The sequence below is a fragment of the Amaranthus tricolor genome, chromosome 1 (assembly GCF_026212465.1).
Source record: "Amaranthus tricolor cultivar Red isolate AtriRed21 chromosome 1, ASM2621246v1, whole genome shotgun sequence".
In the NCBI taxonomy this organism is placed as follows: Eukaryota; Viridiplantae; Streptophyta; class Magnoliopsida; order Caryophyllales; family Amaranthaceae; genus Amaranthus; species Amaranthus tricolor.
This window is the reverse complement of record NC_080047.1, coordinates 42,170,422-42,192,220: the sequence shown is the minus strand read 5'-3', so window position 1 is coordinate 42,192,220 and position 21,799 is coordinate 42,170,422. Positions and strand designations below refer to the sequence as shown.

Sequence of the window (21,799 nt, the reverse complement as noted above, 5' to 3'; positions counted from 1 at the left end):
GGTAAAGAATTTTCCCACCTTCTCTTAGAGTAAATTTATACCCCAATATAAGATAACTAATTACTATTTTTTTCATTTTTCATTATCTTCTAATTAATTTTTTCACCTCTCTAACAATGAAATTTCTTAAACCATCTATCTAACTTCATTTATTTTCTAATTCGACTTTTATTTACCAATTAAATATTTATCTCTAATCCAAGAGACTCCTAATAATATCTTTCACCCTTGTAACAGAAATTCAAATCTCACTACCTATTTAGATCCATTAGTTCCCCTTCCCCATAAGAAAAAGGCAAAGGGAGTAATAATTTGCCCACGGTTTCTCTTGGTTGGGGCAACAGCTGTAATTGGGGCTTTGCTTTTCTATAGAAAAAGAAAAGAGAAGAAAAGAAAAGAAGGATAGAAATAGAGATACACTGCTGGAATCTAGGACTCAAAAAGCTCAATAGGATTTATAGCCTTTTGGCTGAAAGTCCATTTTGTCTTCCATTGTTGCATGAGCACTTGATTCAATTTCCCATTATTGCCCTTATGAAAGTTCATTAACACTAAGTACCATCTTTCCTTTTTCATGCTTCAAAATCAATTCAATGATGCACTTAAGATATCATTCATACTAATTAAATTATTAGTTTAGTGGATTATTATTATTATTATCTTCTTTAAACATCATTAACCTTAGCAAACCAAACAAAATAATGTAATATACTCCTTAGTATCTTATTTTTGTACCATCAAAATTGCATATTACTCAAACTACGTGTGTACTCCTTACACTCCTCCCTATCAGGTAGTTTACTATGTACTCCGATGTCCCCCTGACGTTGCACCTCAAAGTATGACACAACAATTAGAGAAAGGAGCAAAAACACACATCAATTTCAAAAACCTTGTTTGTTTCATATTTTTGTTATAATTTTAAATGAAAATCACATGTATTTTATGTCTAGGACATATAATAAATGATAAGAAATTTATAAATTTCGCAGGGACCCGGTCCCTAACCAATTAGGGAGCTCCAGTTACAACCAATAAGAAAACTCTTCTCAGTTTCCATTATAGAGAATTGCATTGTAGTCGACAAATCCAATTGGGGTCAACAAATGGGTGATTAGCAGACAAACTCGATAACAAACAAATATAACATATCTCATCAAACATAAAATAAATTTATTAACCGAGTACTGGGATTCGACCAAAATCCCAACAGCATATAATCAATCTGACATTACAAAATTATATGTACAAATTTGTCCAAAAGCTTTTTTATTGGGGTCAAATAGCAAGGATTAGCAAGGTAGCTCATAATTAGTGTCCATGCACACACTTGCTAGTTATCTAATAAAGGCATGGAAGAGCGTTTTGTTCAAACCTCGAATAAGATGGGTATTGAGGTTACTTTGAACACGGAGTTAGCTGCCAACATTTGAGTAAGGAACCTAGAAACACGTGTCGAGGAACATGAAAGGACCACTAATCCAAACGTTAAGTCAAAAAAGAAACATCGCGTTCATATGAAATACACTTACCAATTACCATTAGTAGTGAATCCAAAAACGACTTAAACCCCTGCAAGAAATGGTACAGCCTTTTAGAGAACTTGGAACATTAAACAACACGTGTAGACGAATACGAAAGGACCACTGATCAAAACATTAAGTCAAAAAAGAAATTATCGCGTTCATATGAAACACTTACTAATTACCATTATTAGTGTATCCAAAAACGACTTGTACCCCTGCAAGCAAAGAGTACAACCTTTATGAAAATTTGGACGTACAAGATATAAACCTAACATTAAACAATGCCTCGGACCTCTCCTTCACCTCCCTTCCCACAAAAATATTCACGACAAAAACCTAACATGCTTGTTAACAACACTTCAATTTACCCCCAAAATAACTGCTCAAAAATGTGGCTGACGAGCTAAAGAAACAAAGCAATAATGATAATAATTTGATAAATAGTATTCCAATTAACGTTAGTGGATGTTTACCCAAGGATGACAATTTATTAGATAGCCAAAATCATTTCAAGGATGCCCCAGTGCTGGGATTTCATACTGCAACAGACAGCTCATTTGAACACACCCCCCTTCCCCACCCCCCTCCCCCCTCTTCTATCTTTTCCTTTCTCATTTTATTTTTGTGTGTGCACGTGTTTCTTTCTTCTTTTTTTTTTCCGGGTTTTCCCTATTTGTAAGCGGGTATGCGGAACTGATGAGTATGAATTTAATATGAACACAACCAGTTACTGTGACGGTAAAAACAAGGCCATAGATCATGAACTAGCATCAATTTTCATTGTATTCTTTACCAAAATGCACAATGGAAAAGGGGAAAAATGGTTAAAAAAAACTTGAGGCTTCTAGTAACTAGAGACGTACCAACTCAACTAGATGCCCTGACCACTAAATTTTTTTAAAGTACGAGCTAATTAGCAAAAACACAGAGAAAGGGGACCAATGGAAGATTTAACATGAAAAAGAAAGATCCAAGCATACTAGTTATTCAAAGAAGTATTTCACAGACAGAAATCTGCAAAAACAACATTTAATGTTATTATTGACCTTAATACGAAGGATTTTTGTTTTCTACAAGGCTAGTGCTATACAATGATAGACGCTGATGGTACTTCATAGTGACAGTGGTCCAGGCTCTTATAGAGCATAACCTTGTGAACATCACGTGACAATAAGGCCACAATAATTAACCAAAAAGGACATCATAACTCTCTTATGTGTGACAATTAGTCATCTAACACATAGCACTAAAAATAAAAATGCCCAAAATATACCTTGCCTTTGGTGATTATTAGAAATTGAACGGTTAGTAATGCAGAGAGAGCGAAAGGTACTTATCATTTTTGAGATTTTTTCCATTTTGGAAAACATCAAACCGATTGTTAGTTACCCCTTAACTACCCAACAAGCTGAACAGTAGAAGAGCTTATTTAATATCAATTCTTTGTAGGATGAAAATTATGGAAGAATTTAAACACTGGCTGGGAACTTCACTAAGATATACTACCTTATAATTTCCAAGCTTAATAATACTACTGCATTTAAATTCAATGCGTACCATCCATGATCCAACTTTACATATGGGAAAGTATTAACCCCTTCACCCCATATATTTGCAACTCTATAAATCATTTGAATAATAAAAAAAATTAAAACTAAGTCTATAGTACACAGACAACCCCAACTTGATGCATGCAATATTATGTAACACTCATTAGTGGAAAGTATACATGTTAATTAATCTCTTGGACATGAATACCACCTCCTTTCTGAAAAACTTGCATGTGGCATAAGAATTAAGAAATCAGCTAGTCTCTTGAGAGACGTATTTCAAGCCCTACCCACTAAAGATTAATGCCTACTTAAGGTACTCTTAATGCCTACTTATATTATCCTTAATACTAAGTATACTTAATGTCTACTTTCAATATCTTAAATGTCTACTTACATCATTCTTAATGCCTACCTACAAAAAATATATATAATGCGCTGACTCAATTAGAGATAGCCTCTTAAAGAGACCGTCTCTTACACGAATTTATGTTAAGAAATTCAATGTATCTTTGTTTATTTTACCCTTTTTATATGGTAGATGAAAAAGTAATAATGTGAAGAGTGAGAATAAAAAGGGGTAAAATAGAGAATAAAAGTTGTTTTTTTTTGTCAAAGTTGGAAAGAGCACAAGTATTGTGAAACAAACAAAAATATAATAAGTGCGAGTATTATGAAACGGAAATCCCCTACTCTACCCTTCTACCAACAATATAATGATATATAGTGAGAGATAACATCATTATCTCATAATTATTGGGACTGTGGAAGTATGACATTTACCCAACTTAAAAACGAGGTAAACAAGAAAGAAAAACTGAAAAAGAGATTCAGGAATTGGAAGCCCCACAATTTCATTTCAGACCAATATTCAGGGAGCCCTTCAGTAGGGGCCAGCCCCGTCAATCCCTCTCCGATCTAGATCTCACAGTCCGAAAAAAAGCATCAGTTCCACTGAACTTACTGCAATTTTTAATCAGACAGATTTTGCCAGTGTTGTAGGAGTATGATAGCTAAAGTCTTTTCTTCCTCTACGGGGTTAGGTTAGAAGGGGAACAAATAAACTCTCATGCAGAACTTTTATTGCCTTTAAAAGGCAAAGCTAATGCTAGGTAAACTAAAATTAGAAATGACAGTCTACTGTTACTATTAAGGTCTTTGCCTCTTGGTAATCAGTATTACCTTTAATTTTTAAATTTTTAACGCCATATGATATGAAATATGTCTTAATATCAATGAAAAATTTAGTCAAATTAATAGAAAATACAATAATTTTAAAATCTGACAACTAAAAAATAAAAACCATTTTTTCTAGTTTTCTATTTTTGGTTTTTAATTCTAAAAAGAAAAAAAAAACTAAAAAACTAAAAACTATAAAACTAAAAAACTAAAAACTATAGAACTAAAAACTATAACAAACGGACCTTTAGTTTTCTTTCTCCTATCACATACTCCAATTACCAACACATTCTACTCCAATTGTGTCCGGATAATTCGTTGTCGTTTAACAGTTCATCTTAGGAGTAAGTACATCCTTAAGCTATACTCCCCAATCCTAATGTCTCATTGAGCTTGCTCCATTTTGTCTTGTAAAGAGAATTTTTAAATTTATTTTTAATATATAGAGGACAAATCAAAAGATGCAGTGAACAGTCTCCATAGTCCATCCCATACACCAAATTTAAGCAAAAACATTTAGTCCATACACGAGATATTAAATAAATACTCAATATTTACAGAAAAGTGTTCCCCCTACCTTCCTAAAAAATGAGAACGAGGAAATTAAAAAAAAAAAAAAGAAAAGAAAAGATAGGGCAACGACCAAGCAAGACTTGATGGCTAAAGTAGGTGGAGAATAATCCACTTGAAAGGTATATTTCCTAAAATATGATTTAAATAAACAAAGAATCCAACAAAAGATTTAAATTCTTTTTTCAAAATTTGGTGTGGGACAGCTCTCATTAAATCTCAGTTATCATACTAACCCATATTCCTTTCCCCAGTGATTAGTAAACTGGAGATCCTAGCCAGGTCAACTGATTAGTAAACTGGAGATCCTAGCCAGGTCAACTGCTTTTAATCGTTTGGTTTAACCTCAAATTAACAAAAAAAAAAAAAAGCTCAACAAACTTACCACTGCCATTTATATTCATAAGCAAGCAAACAACAGCAAAAACAACTGATGAATCATAACAAGTCAAATGTTTTCTGAAGAAACATTAAGCATGCATACGATATCTAGCGAAAACCTATTGGCACTCAGAATTAATTTACTGATGCTTAATACTTCCTATATACCCAAATATCGCAATCACCTTACGAACAATCTTCGATTTTTGGTCCCAACGTAAGTGTCAAGTATCGACACCAAAGTGCAAAAAATCCAACACAAGTACTTGAGGACTGAGGTGACAGAAAGAAAATGAATAACATAGAAAAAGAGGCCAAATTAAACTACAGCCGCTAATAGGAATTTAGGACACAATATTCCTACATCCTAAATTTAAATGTGATGCACTCAGAAAACATACAAGCCAAAAAACCAAAATAAAAAAGAAAAAGGAAAAAAGGAAATATATATTGCAGCCAATCTAAAAACAGCTTAGCATACTCAACCCCACAAGAGGTCTGGGATGGTGGCCTACAAACGATTAATAATACTATATGAGCAAGCAAACGTCAATCTCCTAATGAAGTTTCCACCACTTAGCAACATACGTGACCGCATTTGACTCAAGAACTGCCTTTAAGAAACTGCCTTTAAAAGCCCTCCAACACAGCATCTCTTCCACACTTCTTTACCCTTTGCTTCACTAAGAAAACCAAGAAATAACCAGCTTTCACCTCTCTTCTTCCTTACACAAAACTTATAGCTTTTTAGCATAACAATTAATTGAATAACCCATTTCAGAGAAATGGTGTCATGTGAGCTATGTAGACAAAGTGCAGAACTAGTGCTAAAAGTTGTCCTACTTCTCTTGCTCAACTTAGCTGATCATAACACCAACCACTGTTCTTACCTTCCTCAAGCCACTCAAGATTTCACAAACGTAAGTGCACATGATCTAGTATCATCACTTAAAAAGTTGAATCTAAATGGTCAATTTGATTTTGACAACACCCGTCGTGTAGCAAATGATTTTGGCAACAGATACCATTTCCTTCCAATGGCAGTTCTGTCCCCAAAAAAAGTATCAGACATCTCTTCTACTGTTAAACATGTCTTCAATAAGGGTTATAACTCAGACCTCACGGTTACAGCAAGAGGCCATGGTCACTCACTTCAAGGGCAATCACAAAGTCATGGTGGCATAGTCATCAGCATGGAATCATTAGATGAACCAAAAATGCATGTTCAAACAGGGGAGCGCCCCTATGTTGATGTTTCTGGAGGTGAATTGTGGATAAACATTCTGCATGAGACACTAAAATACGGATTAACACCTAAGTCATGGACCGACTACCTATATTTAACCGTCGGAGGGACCCTGTCAAACGGCGGGATTAGTGGACAGGCGTTCAGACATGGACCTCAAATAAATAATGTTCACCAGCTGGAAGTTGTCACTGGTAAGTTCACAACCTCTGTTCAACGTATACTGAATAATAATACTAGAATAAAAAGTGACTATTCATCCAACAAGAGCCTCAGTAAACAAAATCACATCCAACCAAATTGAATATCTTCATGTCATTTTGGGAAATTATTTTATTTTATTTATTTGTATGGATGCAGGAAAGGGAGAAGTAGTGAACTGCTCAAAAGAAGAGAACGCTGATCTCTTTCATGGTGTTCTTGGGGGATTAGGACAGTTTGGCATCATTACCAGAGCAAGAATTTCTCTAGAGCCAGCTCCAAAAATGGCAAGTACCTGATAGTTTTTGTTGGCTCTGTCTATTTAATCATAAAGATAACTGTAGTGATCTGATCACCCTTTTGACACTCACAGGTGAAATGGATTAGAGTGCTTTACTCAGATTTCAACTTATTCACCATGGAACAGGAAAAGCTAATATCATCAGATAATTCCTTTGATTATATTGAAGGTTTTGTCATAATAAACAGGACAGGTCTTGTTAACAACTGGAGATCTACTTTTAGCCCCAAAGACCCCCTTCAAGCTAGTCAGTTCATCTCTGAAGGAAAAACTCTATACTGCCTCGAAATGGCGAAGTACTTTAACTCTGAAGATGCGAACATTATAAATCAGGTTAGAATCTACGACAAAGAATTTCATATGATGTGCTAACTTCTAATATGTAAGTCACTCATTACACTTAAACCTTGTAATTTATACCAAATGCAGAAAACAGAATTTTTGTTGTCCAAATTAAACTACATCCCTCACACACTTTTCCAGTCAGAAGCATCATACGGGGACTTCCTAAACAGAGTTCACCTATCAGAAATAAAGCTCCGAGCAAAAGGACTGTGGGATGTTCCTCATCCCTGGTTAAATCTTCTTGTTCCCAAGAGTAAGATACACAGTTTTTCTGAAGAAGTATTTGGTCATATCCTCACAGATACAAGCAATGGGCCAATCCTCATTTATCCTGTCAACCAGTCTAGGTACCCACAAATCTAATATGTGCTTGTCCACTATTACGCCCATACTTCAAAACTAAAGTGGTTCTCACTTTTCTTTTTATTTTTAGGCGAGAAACTAATGTAGACATTGCGTTGTCCTTCTCAGATGGAATGACAAGACATCTATGGTGACCCCAGAGGAAGATGTTTTCTACCTTGTTGCATTTCTGTCATCTGCAATACCATCTTCATCTGGATCAGACGGTTTAGAAAATATTTTAACAAAAAACAAACATATACTAGATTTCTGTGAGATGAAAAAGCTCGGGATTAAGCAATATCTTCCACATTACGACACTCAGGAAAGATGGCAAACTCATTTTGGGACTAGATGGGATGATTTTGCACGACGGAAACTCAACTATGACCCTCTAGCAATCCTCACACCAGGACAAAGGATTTTCCGTAAAGGAAGATCCATTTCGTGATATTGGGCATCATCTCAAGAACTGATTCAAATAGTATGACTCAACGGAAAAAGTTAGAGAAGCACCAAGGCCGTTGTCAGTAAGTAGCCCATCTACATAACTGAAGCGACTTTCAGCACACTAGGGCTAGTGACTTTAGTTTCAGGGAGGATACAATTTCATTGATGTACATTTTTGTTCTTTTAAACGCTCTCATAACAATTCAGAGCAAGACACCAATATTTATTCTGTGATTGAAGATAAACTGAGGAAAATCCAGTTGCATAAGCCAAATGAGAATGTAAAGTTTAAAAGACAACTTCAGAACAGAAAATATTTTTTTTCTAGAGTTGGTCGACTAAAAAGGATTCTCAAAATGAGTAAATGACCCACAGAAAAAGACGCTCCAAGATTGCCTTTTGGTAGTTAAACGATAAAGCATACTTCATAGTATAAGGAAAAGACACACGGAATGTGCGGTGAACATACCTAAAACAAGTTCAAAATTTGTAAGCAAACTCCAAAAGATAATACCTGAAACAACATATTCACTGTGAGAGTCTATCTTCCATCCAGCCAAGGCCTGGTCGGCGTAGCTCACCCTGGGGCTCTTCATACTCACGCGCATCAAGCAATGAAGCTTCAAAGTCAGTTGAGTCACTTGCAATAGGAAGAAAACTATTTATATCATCTCTAGCACCAAAACCTCCAGCTCGTATCACATCATCAGGATCGATAGTAGCATCCATATTTACCTCCATTGAGGGATCATCACAATGTTTAGGTGCTTCCTTTCGTGCAATATCTCCTACAGATTGAGAATCTGTCATAGAGAATTGAGCATTATCTTTAGCAGCATGTGAGCCCAGCTCAAAAACAGCATCACCTTGAGTCCTCTCAGATTCTGTTCCTCTGCTCCTAGAATTGTCTGAGATACAGAAAGCACCTTAAACACCGCTCAAAATGCAATTGCAAGTATGAGAAGCAATACAAAATTGTAAGAACAGAACTCAAAAATAAATAAATAAATAAAATTGTAAGAAAAAGACAAAAAGTTTGGGATATAAGCAATATAAGAGCTGTTAATGATCAATTAGCAAATAAAGACGTTACTTTAGAAAACTGTGTCGGAGGCTCAGAGCAACCACAGGAAGATATAAACACAAGCAAATGGCAAAAATTCTTTTATATATATTTTTCATGTTCAAAATTAGACTAAGCTCAGATCTTCAAAGATTAAAATGATAGATTAAAGGACCTCTCTGTAATGAAGAACAAGATGAAAAAGCAATAGAAAACCGGGCATACACTAAGGAACGACAAAAACAAGAGTGCAGGAACACAAAGTTGATTATTGAGGTATCTTGGATACTTCCCCCTCAAAATAGATTTTATTTTAACTAAGCGACATTACATTAATAAAACAACCCTCCACCGCTTGAAGCTTCTCCAACCCACCGGGATCTGTCTCCTTCAAATAGTTGTATTTGATTTTGAGTGCCTTAGCAAGCCTAATGGCTCGCTGCCTTCACTTCATGGATACCGACTTTCCAACCTCCAAAGATGTAGGCTTTGTTTTCTCTATAGCGTCATCAATACCTTGTTGAACCAAAAAGTTTCAACGGAACTTATCCACACCGAAAAGTTCATCTTTCCATCAAACAATGAAGTATGAAAACTTGTTTCTTTCCCCATCTTCTTTCTTCACTAAAATTCTTATTTTCACTCACCAAACACCTAAGAAACTCAACAAGCAACAAACTCTGATACCAAATTGAAATGATAGGCTAAAAGACCTCTCTATGATAAAGAACAAGATGAAAAAGAAATAGAAAAACAAAGCATACACAAAAGAACAACAAAAACAAGAGTACAAGAACACAAGGATGATTAATGAAGTATCTTGGATAGCTCCCCCTCAAACAAGATAGTATTTCATTAATTAATCAACTTACATTAATGCAAATTGTCCAAGCCTTGGGAACAACCTCTCAAGCACAACATTTCCACCATTAATGAAAACACACACTAATACAAAAAATGCACTCTTTTGGCACTCAACCCTAGTTGCTCTCTATGTATTAGCCTCCCCACATGCTAATCTAATCTGATTTAAGGCCCTTATATAGCCCAAAACAAGTAGAGTAACCATAAGATAAAGTACTAAGCTTGCCCCCAAAGTATCATGCAAAACAGAAATTCAAAATGGCCCTTGTATTGAGGTTCTCGAACGAGCACTATATGTGCTCGAATGAGCAACTCAATGCCATTCACTATTTGCTTCATGTGTTGTGCCTCGTTCAAGATATCTTCCTTCCTTCCTCTTGCCTCATTCAAGGCATGAACCAAGGCCCTCCCTATGCACCTTCTTGCCTTGTTCAAGGTACCTCTTCCCTTGTTCAAGGCACGCTCTATGCATCACATTGATCACCTCATGTAGTGATCCAAACATCAATCCCCCATATCTCATTGCACACACATTATCTTCTCTAAGGTGCAAGTCATGGATTGGGCTATGAGATGTTCAAAATCATCTCCTACCCTAGGAGAATTGACACTTCCACTAACAAACATAAAATGTGATATCAATTTAATCAAATCAATTCATCATGAAAGATTAATTGGACACAATTACCGAGCAAATGACACAATAACAAAACATATTCAACTACAGTTTCAAGCAGTGAGCAGAAAAGAAAAGAGAAGTAATCAAAATGAGATGACATAAAATTTTGCATCAATTAAAATTCTAACACCCACTTTCACTGACAAGTTTGAACAAATTGAACACTAAAGACATAAAAAAACCTATATTCAAAAATGAATCGCCAACTTCTCTCAGCCTTCACCTCAACAGAATAACTTTAGGTAGTAGAATGATCGAGACAAGAAAGAATAACAGAATAAGTTGCCAACATGCATAGATTATCAGGTAATGGTAATAAACTAGTTTTAAACAGATTGAGTAAATCGAGTTCAAATCTCTCCACACACTCAAGTTATAGCTGACAAATACCATCTAACAGTCAAGCTGTCAAAATTAGAACTCCAAAACTAACAAATAGATAAATACCTACAAGCCCCAAAAGGCTTTAAGAAAGAATACGGCTATGGGGTAGTTACAAACATTCCAAGAGATACTGCAAGTATTGAGTCAAGATAGAGAATCGCTTAGTCTAACACTGCAACATTCTTCAACTAAAACACTGCTAAAAGCTTCTTGTTGGCAACGAAGCAAATTGAAGTCTAGTAAAGGGAAACAGTCTTGTATACTGATCTAAAAAAATCAACTTGGTGATAACAGTCTGAGCTCAAACTCAATAAATGACAGTCAATACCTGCAGGACACATCGTCCATTGTCAAGTATATTGAAGGAAGGGCTGTCTATATACCAATTCAGCATCATGTTAATTCAAATATAATCACAAACTTTTAAATTAAAAGATTCTAAATTCAAGTCTTGACACATGAAACAGAAGCCAATACCAGTTTTAATTGCAGCTCCTTTATCATCCATTGATTCAATCACACACTGGTGATAGTGTCGCAAGCTGAGTATAATACAAACTAACAGATTAGTACATCCTTATAAAATATTGATTTTAAAATACTATCGATAGTATAATAATCCAAGTAATCTCTTAGATTGAGCATACAAAGATCTAAATATGGATACATGAACTTCAAAACACCAACCAAAGATTACATAAACACAAGAATATTTGTATTTGTACATCTTAAAACATGATATCTCTTCATTGATAAGTTATAACAAATGAGAGCTAATACCTACTTAGATCTATATTGCAAATTGAAAACTAGAAATTATTTTACACACGCATACATCAGTAACAGTAACATGAGGAAGTTTTCAAGATAAAAAGGCTGAGGGCGCATAAGTGAGGACCAACTGTCTTATGCAATACAGAATCACACCAAAAATACCATCTAATTTCAAACATTACCTCCAAAATGACAGAACTCTCCTAGTAAAACCGTAAAAGACTATCTGTGTCAGAACATTTGTTATATACACCTTATGCAATACCCACCAACCTGATTTTTTGCATCATCATGATCCATACCTTCAGTATCAGAATCTTTGTGAGAGATTTCTATAACTCTACACCAAGTTTCATTGGTCTTTTTGATTCCATCCTATTACAATCAGATCAACACTCTCCCTCCACCTAAAAGTACTCAGTCTTGTCAGGAAATTAGAGCGTAAACTGCACTGCTCAAGAGTCACTAATGTGAAATTCACCTAAGAGAAGTAAGGGGTGTTGGCCTATAATGACAAAGAGTATTTTTCTTTGAACTTGATTGCAAAAACTTTTTGCTACTTCAAAAAATAAAAGCGCACATAGTTTATTGAGCAACTGTACACTAGTCCATAATAAATACAAAAATCAGATTCAATAAATTCAAGTGTATTCTTCAAGTTAATGAGCGTAATAAGATGTACAAAGACCAAATGTTCTGGCTTATTATTCGGAGAACTTAAGCACAATTACACATCATCAACATTAGGAACAGAACCTCCTTTGATTAGGATATGATCAATCTTTTTCTATCCCTTTCGATCCCTCCCTAAACTTTGATTAGCTTCTATGAGTCTATGAGCGCGGGATATACAGGGTGCAATGATAAATGAGTGAGACAACCAATATTTTCCTCAACCCCTCTTTATAAATCAACCTCTAGTTTCTTTATGGAAACAGTAAATGGTCAAAGTAATCAAAACTTATTCACCCTTTATCACCACATATTATCAACAACATAAACTCAATAATGTCAAGAAACCAACTCAGATGGTTAAAACCCATATTATGTTATATTATAGATCTATGTTTTCCTCATATATATATATAGTGCTAAATATTCCAAAGATGAGATTCAAACGGCCAAGTTGGCTTCTGATAATATAAGATATAAACTCTACCAAAAACTTAAAAATGATGGTTCAACTGCATGATATGTTATATATTATATCAAAAATACTACGAAACTGGTCACATATTTCATATTTGAACAATTCCCTAAGCACAAACCTTCGAATTTGGATCATAATATTCTTCAACCCGAATTCAGCAGAAGATCATCATCTAACCCTGATTAAGTAACACTAGTCCATAATCACTATTCCAGCGATCAACTTATTTCTTAACCCTCAAAATTCTCCATTACCAAAATAATAAACTCTCAAAAAAAAGAATGATCAACAGGAATGCCTCAGATTACTGCAATATAATGAAAATAAATACAAAAAATTTATTGTAACAATTAAATCAAAAAATTAACCTTCGTAGAGTAGAACAAGGTAGCATTTCGAGTTTTCTTCATAGGAGCAAAAACAAATAATTTAGTTAACATCCTAATTCTACAAAAACAACATTTATAATTAACAACAACAATTAACAATTAAAACCTCATAAAACAACATCATATTTGAACAAATTTGAAGATTTTTTCAACAGAATTTAACAATTCAAAACAATGCGATTTCGATTATACGTGGAGTGACTGATGAACAAAAGAAAGATACCGAGGTTCAAGATGTTCGGTAGAGCAGAATCATGAGTAAATAGGTATTTTTGATTTACCGCCAATTCGCCATCGTTGTGATTGTTTTGTTTGATACTACAATTCTAGAAGGAGGGAAGTGGTGCAAGACGTGGGTTAGTCTTTTACTGGACACGTATTTTATGAATTCAAATCCCCCACGCATGTTAGACCAACACGTCAACAGCGATCAAAATTAGTGCTGAACAAAGTTTGGTCTAAACCGTAAACTAAATCGAATCAAATCAGAATTGTCTGGTCTACGGTCTAAATGGTCTGATCTGTTTTTTCAAAATAAATTACGGTTTACGGTCTGGTCTCGGTTTTTTATTTTTTAGACCAGACCTCAAACCGTTCTATGGTTGAAAATCATAATTTTTTTTAAAAAAAAATAAGTTGCTACCTAGATATTTCAAGATGTAGTTACTTTATATAGTAATATATACTTGAATGTTGTTGATGTCATGAACTTATTACAAATTATTATATTTTGTGATTGTAGGTACAAAATATTTGCACAAACACATGTATTAATTTGGATAAATATCTAAAAATAAAAAATTCGTAGACCAGACCGGACCAAATTGTTGTAAAACGATTTGATCCGATTCGGTCCGCTAATTTAAACGGTCCGGTACGGTCTTGAAATTTTCCAGACCAAAAGTTGTGGCTTGGTCTGATTTTAGTATCAGACCAAACAAAATCGAACCGTGTTCACCCCTAATCAAGATGATCAAAACATTAAATGTTGAGGAACATTTAAAAAAATCGAGTTTTATTTCAATTGGAAAATACACACTACTTTTTATTGTTTTCTGTTCGAGTTTCACACACTACCCTCTTTTTCTCGGTCAACACTGTAAAAAACTAAGGTTAAAAAAATATGGTTTAAAAAAATTCAATCTACTTAATAAACATCTACCAGTTACATTTTTATTTGTTTGATCAGAAAAACCCTTCGAAAAAGGCCATTTGGCAAAGACCCCTACATGGATTACTTCAAGTAGCAATTTTATCTTTTTAGCGACAAAGAAGTGTGATTTATAGATCATAAACAAATTCTTGTATAAGACGGTTTATCGTGAAACTCAACTCATACGTGGGTTAAATAGCTCATCTAATATATATCTTGAAAATATGAACTTTTTATTTGAATTAGTCTTACCAAGAAACGATCTTTCATAAAAGTATATCTAGCTTATAAACTATAAAATACAACAAATATATTATGGGTTGTTGTTCATATAATCTATCGGTTTAAAATACGTTGGGCACATAAGGATATTAGGAGGAAAAAAGGTCCCATATCACAAAGTGTCGTCCATCGTTTTCGGTTGTCATTCGTATAATCTATGGGGCACAATATGTGTTGATGGATATGCGCATCAATGGGCGACAACATAAAAGTATGGAACAATAGCTTAGAAATTGTCTCCAATAGGTTTCCTTGTCATCTGTATAATTCATGGGCCACAGTATCTGTTGTAGACTTGTAGCACATATCACATAAGCAATATTGGGTGACAAACATCAATTTTGACCCCATATTACAGTTTGGGCGACATTTTGTCGTTAATGCCCATAGGGAAGGTTCTAAACATGTTTAACATGTTCGACCGTATAAGGCCTCGAAAATTAGATGCCTCAATATTAAATTATGTAGTACATGTTAAGTATTTAAAGATACAAAATTGTTAAAAAAATGTCATAATTTTTTAAAGAATAATTTGTAAATTACAGCCTTAAAATTTAGCACATTTGCGAATTACAGCCTTAATGTTTATTTTTTGTGAATTGTCTACAAGTTCAAGCCAAAAACACAAAACTTCAACCATTTAACCAAAAATCCCGACCACCAAAATAGTCGGAATTCTATGTTTTGGCTTAAACCTGCAAACTTTAATACTTTGATGGCTGTAATTCGCAAAAAATAAACATTGAGGGTGTAATTCGCAAAAGTGCTAAACTTTAAAGCTGTAATTCGCAAATTAGTCTTTTTTAAAATTGCACAAAGCCTTTAACAAAAATTTTAATTTTTGCTCCGCCCCTAATGCCCATATGCCACCTTTGGATTTTGGATCACTCTTATTTGTCGCCCTAAACTCCTCATTTTTGTCGCCCAAAATCTAATTTTCTTTTCACTATAAAATCATTAGTTAGTGTAGTGGTTTTTTCATTGAACCACTACTTCAAGTAGCGGCTTCTAGATAAGGTAAAATCACTAATTAGAGTTGCGGTTTTATGATTAAACTGTTTCTTGAAGTAGCACATTCTTATGTGGACGGTATTCTGAGAATTATTATTTCTTTTGATGTAAGCTTGGAATCATTTTGTTTGGAAAATTTTTGTGAGAAAAAAATTTACTTTTATCAAGTCTCATACTTTTGATATTCCTTTTAGTTTGCTAAAAAAAGAAAATAATTTTTTATAGTATCTGTAATTTAAATTAGTTGTCCTATTTATATAGTATCTACTATTTATTAATCAACTAGGTGATTGCCCGTGTTAAACACGAGCTATTAATACTTAATTATATTTAACATATACTTTTATAAATAAATGAAGAAATTATCAAAAAAAAGAATAAAATAAAAAATAATGATTGGTATTTGCCTAATTTTGACCCATATATATATGTAATAAACGAAAAATAAAGTTAAACATATATATATATATATATATATATATATATATATATATATATATATATATATATATATATATATATATATATATATATATATATATATATATATATATATACATATTTTGAAAATGGACATATTTATATCTACTATAAATATATAACCACCTTTTTTATTTGTATACAACATTGTATGTTGAAGTATGAATATTATTATCATCATCACATATTAAAATCTTTAGTATTTGCTAATTTTGACCCATAAAACCACTATATATGATTGATTATACCTTAATACAAATTGGTAAAATTTTAAAATTTATGTTAGATGATAATCAAATAATTGAATTCTAATTTTATATCTTGTTCTTTATTTTCTTATCAGGACACTGTTAATGTCAAGTCTTTAGTTATTGATCAAACTAAATAAAGGAAAATAAAATTTTAAATTTTAGTATTAGGAAACAATATCATGATTGTTATTGTCAATTTTTCTCTAGCTAGTTTTATTACTCCTCTATAAATATCGTCTATCTCTAAACGCCGTTTATATTGCCTCAATTTGAATAGAAAGTCAATTTTTAACAACTAAACAAAGAAACCAACTAAATAAACCATTAGTAAAACATATATATACATCAATCAATACTCCAATAAATTAAATCCAAACAATTTATATTCAAATCTAAATTTAATTATCTAATTAACAATTAATAAAATTCAAACTTAATATAAAACTCAAACAAAAATATCAATTTAATATATTTAGTGTTGTTACTTGAAATTTAGTGTCTAAAATATCCTTACATCATTGTTATTTAACTTGCATTAGAAAAAAATTCACTTTTTAGAAAAATGTATAAATTTTAGATTTTTATTAGAAGTGATACAAATTTAATATTTGCAAAGAATGTAACTTATGGTATCCTTTATAATCCTTACATGCATATATTATTAATCAATGCAAATAAGATAGAAATATATTTATCATTTAAGTAATGCAGGTGATATGGCCCATTCATCGCGATTGGTTATATGCTTTATTTCTCTTTTTGATTCGAATCAACTAACCCAAAAAATCTATAGAGAAATAATTAAAAAACAAAAAACACAATTTTTAGATATAGGAATAGAGATTTTTTTATGAGAAAAAGATAAAAATAATCTTCCTCCCAAACTGCAAATATATGAGACTTAGATTGATGAGATAGAAAAAATAAGTCAGTGATTTGATGAATGAAAACAAAAAAAAGGGTGAAAAGAAAAAATGTGAAGAAAACTACGAAATTTGTAAATGATATATACTGTCTCCGTCTTAAATCACTTGCAACATTATCAAATTGCATTATTTACTCATCACCCTTAATTTGTAATTAATTCTTAATCTGTTAGTTAAAACATATTTAAGTGGGATCTTGTTTGATTTGTCACAATGCAAAGATTATTAATATCAAATTTTTATAATTTTTTATTATTATAAGTAGAGATATTAAAGATTGAATTAGTGCATACGTGGAAAAGCAAATGTTGCAAGTAATTTAAAACCAAATATAATTAATATCATTATATTGCCAATAAACCACTATTATTCTATTGCAATTACTATAAAGTGTCTCATCCCCTTTTTATATTAAGACAAGAATAATGTTAATACATATAGTAACAAAAATATACAATAGTTGATTATATTGTATTGTACGATATTTAATATAGGATAATTGGTACAAAAATATACAATAGTTGATTATAATTAAGAATAAAAGGATTGTATAGCATATAGTTATTTCTTCAAGCATTAATTAAGAGGGCTTATTAATGACAATAGAATACCACTAATAATATGGCTAAATATGATATCTTTACAAATTTTACTTTTTTTGGTCAAATTTGTTTCCAAAAAATATACATTAGAGCAGTAATTAATTAAGGAAAGAATTATTTCCCAAAGAAGATGCACTTAGAGTAGCATTTGAGCAGAAAAAAAAGCTATAAGAGCTTGACACTTATTATTAAATGATGTCTGTTTTAGTATTAGATATAGATAGATATTATTTTATATTTTAAAGTGTTCTTAACGTAAAAGAAAATAAATTAATGAAATGAAAAAAGATATTATGTTGTGAAATTAGGAGAAAAAGTGTGACTAAAATTAAAAAAAAAATTGCAAAATCAAAGCGATAACTCAAAACAAAAAATAGCAAAATAAAAGGAACAAGAGCAACTCTTCATGATACTCTAACTAGTGAGACAACTCCTACAAGTATCTAAATAAAAAAAATATTTTAACATTCAAAATGTCAATTTTAAATATTTAAAATGATATATTAAATATTTGCAAAATAAATATTTTAAGTACGAAAGTTAATGTTTATTTAATTAGTTTTATTGGGTTAAATTGTCTCATATTTCGATCTTCTAAATGAGAATTTGTATAGGATATAAATCATTACATTATAATTTTATGTTGATATTAATTATATTTTTCATAATGTTCTAATTAATTTATCTTTACAAGTATATTCAATTAAAGTCTTATTCATCAATTTGTATTATTTGATTCTTAATTATGGAAATCCACGAAACCTTCATTAGAAGTTTCACCTTTCGGTTGTAAATGACACTAAATTTTTTGACAAGTTACCATACAAACAAGCAAAGTTGAATTTCTTAACTGTTTTCTCCTAAAAAAGAACGTAAAATTCTCTTAATTGACTGATGAAGTAAATTAATTAAGAAACAAAAACCACCCATAGATTTATTAATTTTTTATCCTTTTAGTTGCAATTGACTTTAATGGTCAACCTCCATGTTCAAACACGTAATTTATTGTATTTTTTATGCACCTTGTTTATATGAGTAGACTATTAATTCTTTTAAAACTCAATTCAGGGTATCACACTCACCCCCACTTAGAAATGCAACATACTCATTGCACCTTAGTTCCAGGAACTTTTCCCTGCTAAGTGGATTGAACACACTATCAGCTACCATGGTTGCTGTGAGACTCTAATACCACTTGTAACACCCCCGATTCCACCAAATCTAGGTGACTACCCATGTATCTCATATATTGGCTTCAAAAACCAATACAAATCTTTTCAGCGCACCTTAGCCTCACTTTTACACATTGTTCCGCAACAAGCGTACTTAACTTTGGAATTCTTAACAAATATACTCCCCTAAAAAAAAGATTCACCTTATTGATATGAGTAATCTATCAATCTTTTAAAGCTCAACCCGAAATCTCTCAATCTAACCCTTAATTTGAATTCCAACTTCGCAATCGACTATATTTATATTATAAGTAGGGATGGATTATGGATTTAGGATCCTATTAGACCCAATCCAAATCCGTCCCTTTTTAAGGGTCTTAGTCTAATTTATAAGTTCAAAAACCACAATACCAAGCGAAGTTGAATGTCTTCATAAAACAAGTAAGTTTCTACACATCATAGTAAGGTTACGTTACCCACACGGCCGTACACTCTTTAAAACCCCTAAGCATGCAACTCTTTTCTGCACATCTTTTGGCATTCCTATAAAAAAAATGTTAACAAAAATTCTAAGTTATTTCCTACTTCTTTTCATAAACACAAACTTTTCTTACCAATCTTATGCACAACCCAACATCAAAAACTTAAATGATCACATAATATCATCCCTCAAGAAACTTAAACTAAATGGTGAATTCGATTTCGACAATACGAGTAATGTAGCATATGATTTTGGCAATAGGTTTCATTACATTCCCCTAGCAATTTTATTTCCAAAAACAGTTTCTGATATCTCAACAACAATCAAATATGTTTATAAAAAGAGCCGACGGTTTTCAGATCAACTGACTGTAACTGCCCGAGGACACGGTCACTCGCTTGAAGGGCAGTCACAAAATGAAGGTGGGATTGTTATAAGTATGGAATCATTGGAAGAACCAAGGTTTTTTGTTCATATAGGGGAGGATCCTTATGTGGATGCTTTGGGAGGTGAATTATGGATAAATGTGTTGTATGAGAGTATAAAATATGGGTTGGCCCCAAAATCATGGACAGATTTTTTGTATTTGTCTGTTGGGGGGACTTTATCAAATGGTGGGATTAGTGGAGAAGCATTCAAACATGGACCTCAAATTAATAGTAGTAATGTCTATCAATTGGAAGTTGTAACAGGTAAGATTTTATGACTTATTGCACTACTTGGATGAGTTGATAGTGTTGGTATATTTGATAATATCGATAAAGTAAAAATAGTGTGCATATTTTATAAGTTATTGGAATCCTTCTTTCTATAGTCATATGGTTTTGGGATGGTACATATCTTTTTGGCTTATACAGTGTGTGCATCTCGTGCTTTTCCGTTTATATGTTGGCACTCATAATAAATCCAATTAAACTTAAGAGATAATGAAGTAATGTCAATTTTGTATTTGGGAATAATTGATGGTAGGATTGAGCTCGTGTTAGAGTATATAACATATTTTGGTCTCAATTAAAAGCTTAGGCTTTTGATTGAGTCGTTTTCTTGACATGGTATAATTATAAGAAGTCTGCGTGATAAGAGGTCACGAATTTAACTCTCAACCACCTCTCGTTTAAAGTGGAATATTCAGCACCAAATATGAGAATTGAGGAGCACATCTAGCAAAAAGGGCCAAAGGATTTTCGTTGAGGGGACATGTTAGACAATATAACATATCTTAGGGCCTCAACCATTAGTATTTTTCCGTATGTAGGGATAGGTAAGATGAAGATATTGTTTATCCTTTGATATTATGTGGATGCAGGAAAAGGAGATTTAGTGAATTGTTCAGAAAAGGAAAATGCAGACCTCTTTTATGGTGTTCTTGGAGGATTAGGGCAATTTGGTATCATCACTAAGGCCAGAATTTCTCTACAAGTGGCTCCAAAACTCGTTAAGTATTATCTCCTACTAATTTACATACCTTGTCACTTAAAAATCGCAATCTTTTTATTTTGACAAGAATAAGATTATGTATATATCTTAAGGTTTTTTGAACTCCGCTTAAATGAGATTCACTTGATACCATTGTGGTATCAACTATCGAATTACAAACACTTTTTTGGATGTATTGTCCTACAAAGATGAATTAAAAATGGTGTGCATACTTTATCAGTCATTTGAGCTTTTTCTCCCATTTCCATATAGTTTAATTTTGGATAAAATCTCCTTGGCTTATAAAAAGTGCACCTCGTATTTCCCTATTATATGCTGGTATTGACAATAAGTCTAATTGAGTTTAATATGATATCAGAGCCAACTATTTTGATTAACTGGGACCTCTATTGATTCCTTCCACATGCGAATTTGATAAGAGTTCACATGTGGGTGTTGGGATGGTTTCTCTCACATTGATGATTTAAAGATCGCATGCACACTTTATAAGTCCTTAGGTTCCTTCTTCCTATTACCATATGATTTTTGGATGGTATCTCTTTAGCTTATGAAGTGTGTGCGTCTCATGTTTTCCCGATTATATGATGGCATTGACAACAGATCCAACTCA

General features: G+C 32.6%; 3 protein-coding genes across 10 annotated transcripts in view; 2 read left to right on the top strand and 1 right to left on the bottom strand.

The window, feature by feature from the left end:
• Nucleotides 1-1,131: 1,131 nt before the first annotated feature.
• Nucleotides 1,132-13,758, bottom strand: LOC130815459 (uncharacterized). Of its 7 annotated transcripts, none has more exons than XR_009042611.1 (7): nt 13,618-13,758; nt 13,374-13,452; nt 11,559-11,623; nt 8,606-8,999; nt 1,702-1,741; nt 1,533-1,572; nt 1,132-1,442 (listed from the first exon to the last, which is right to left on the bottom strand). XR_009042611.1 is itself a non-coding variant. In XM_057681949.1 (6 exons), exons 2-4 carry the CDS (start codon nt 13,397-13,399, stop codon nt 8,620-8,622), a joined length of 471 nt encoding a protein of 156 aa, XP_057537932.1. In that variant the 5' UTR covers nt 13,400-13,452; nt 13,618-13,758; the 3' UTR covers nt 1,132-1,572; nt 1,709-1,741; nt 8,606-8,619. The 7 variants fall into 7 exon arrangements, 2 of the variants coding, with proteins under 2 accessions (XP_057537932.1, XP_057537952.1); XR_009042612.1 differs by having other exon boundaries at nt 1,709-1,741; XR_009042606.1 differs by having other exon boundaries at nt 1,132-1,572.
• On the top strand, nt 5,655-8,600 carry LOC130815448 (cytokinin dehydrogenase 1-like). 2 transcript variants are annotated; one of them, XM_057681937.1, is made up of 5 exons: nt 5,655-6,646; nt 6,813-6,940; nt 7,027-7,287; nt 7,384-7,646; nt 7,733-8,600. In XM_057681937.1, the coding sequence occupies exons 1-5, from the start codon at nt 5,992-5,994 to the stop codon at nt 7,794-7,796; spliced, it is 1,371 nt and encodes a 456-aa protein (XP_057537920.1). In that variant the 5' UTR covers nt 5,655-5,991; the 3' UTR covers nt 7,797-8,600. The 2 variants fall into 2 exon arrangements, with proteins under 2 accessions (XP_057537920.1, XP_057537912.1); XM_057681929.1 differs by having other exon boundaries at nt 5,656-6,646; nt 7,771-8,599.
• Nucleotides 13,759-20,109: 6,351 nt separating the features above from the next.
• Nucleotides 20,110-21,799, top strand: part of LOC130813529 (cytokinin dehydrogenase 1-like) — a 4,778-nt gene continuing 3,088 nt past the window's right edge. The window contains exons 1-2 of the mRNA XM_057679369.1: nt 20,110-20,444; nt 21,059-21,186. Of these exons, the coding sequence (XP_057535352.1) occupies nt 20,192-20,444; nt 21,059-21,186 (381 nt within the window). The 5' untranslated portion in view covers nt 20,110-20,191. The remainder of the gene's footprint in view (nt 20,445-21,058; nt 21,187-21,799) is intronic.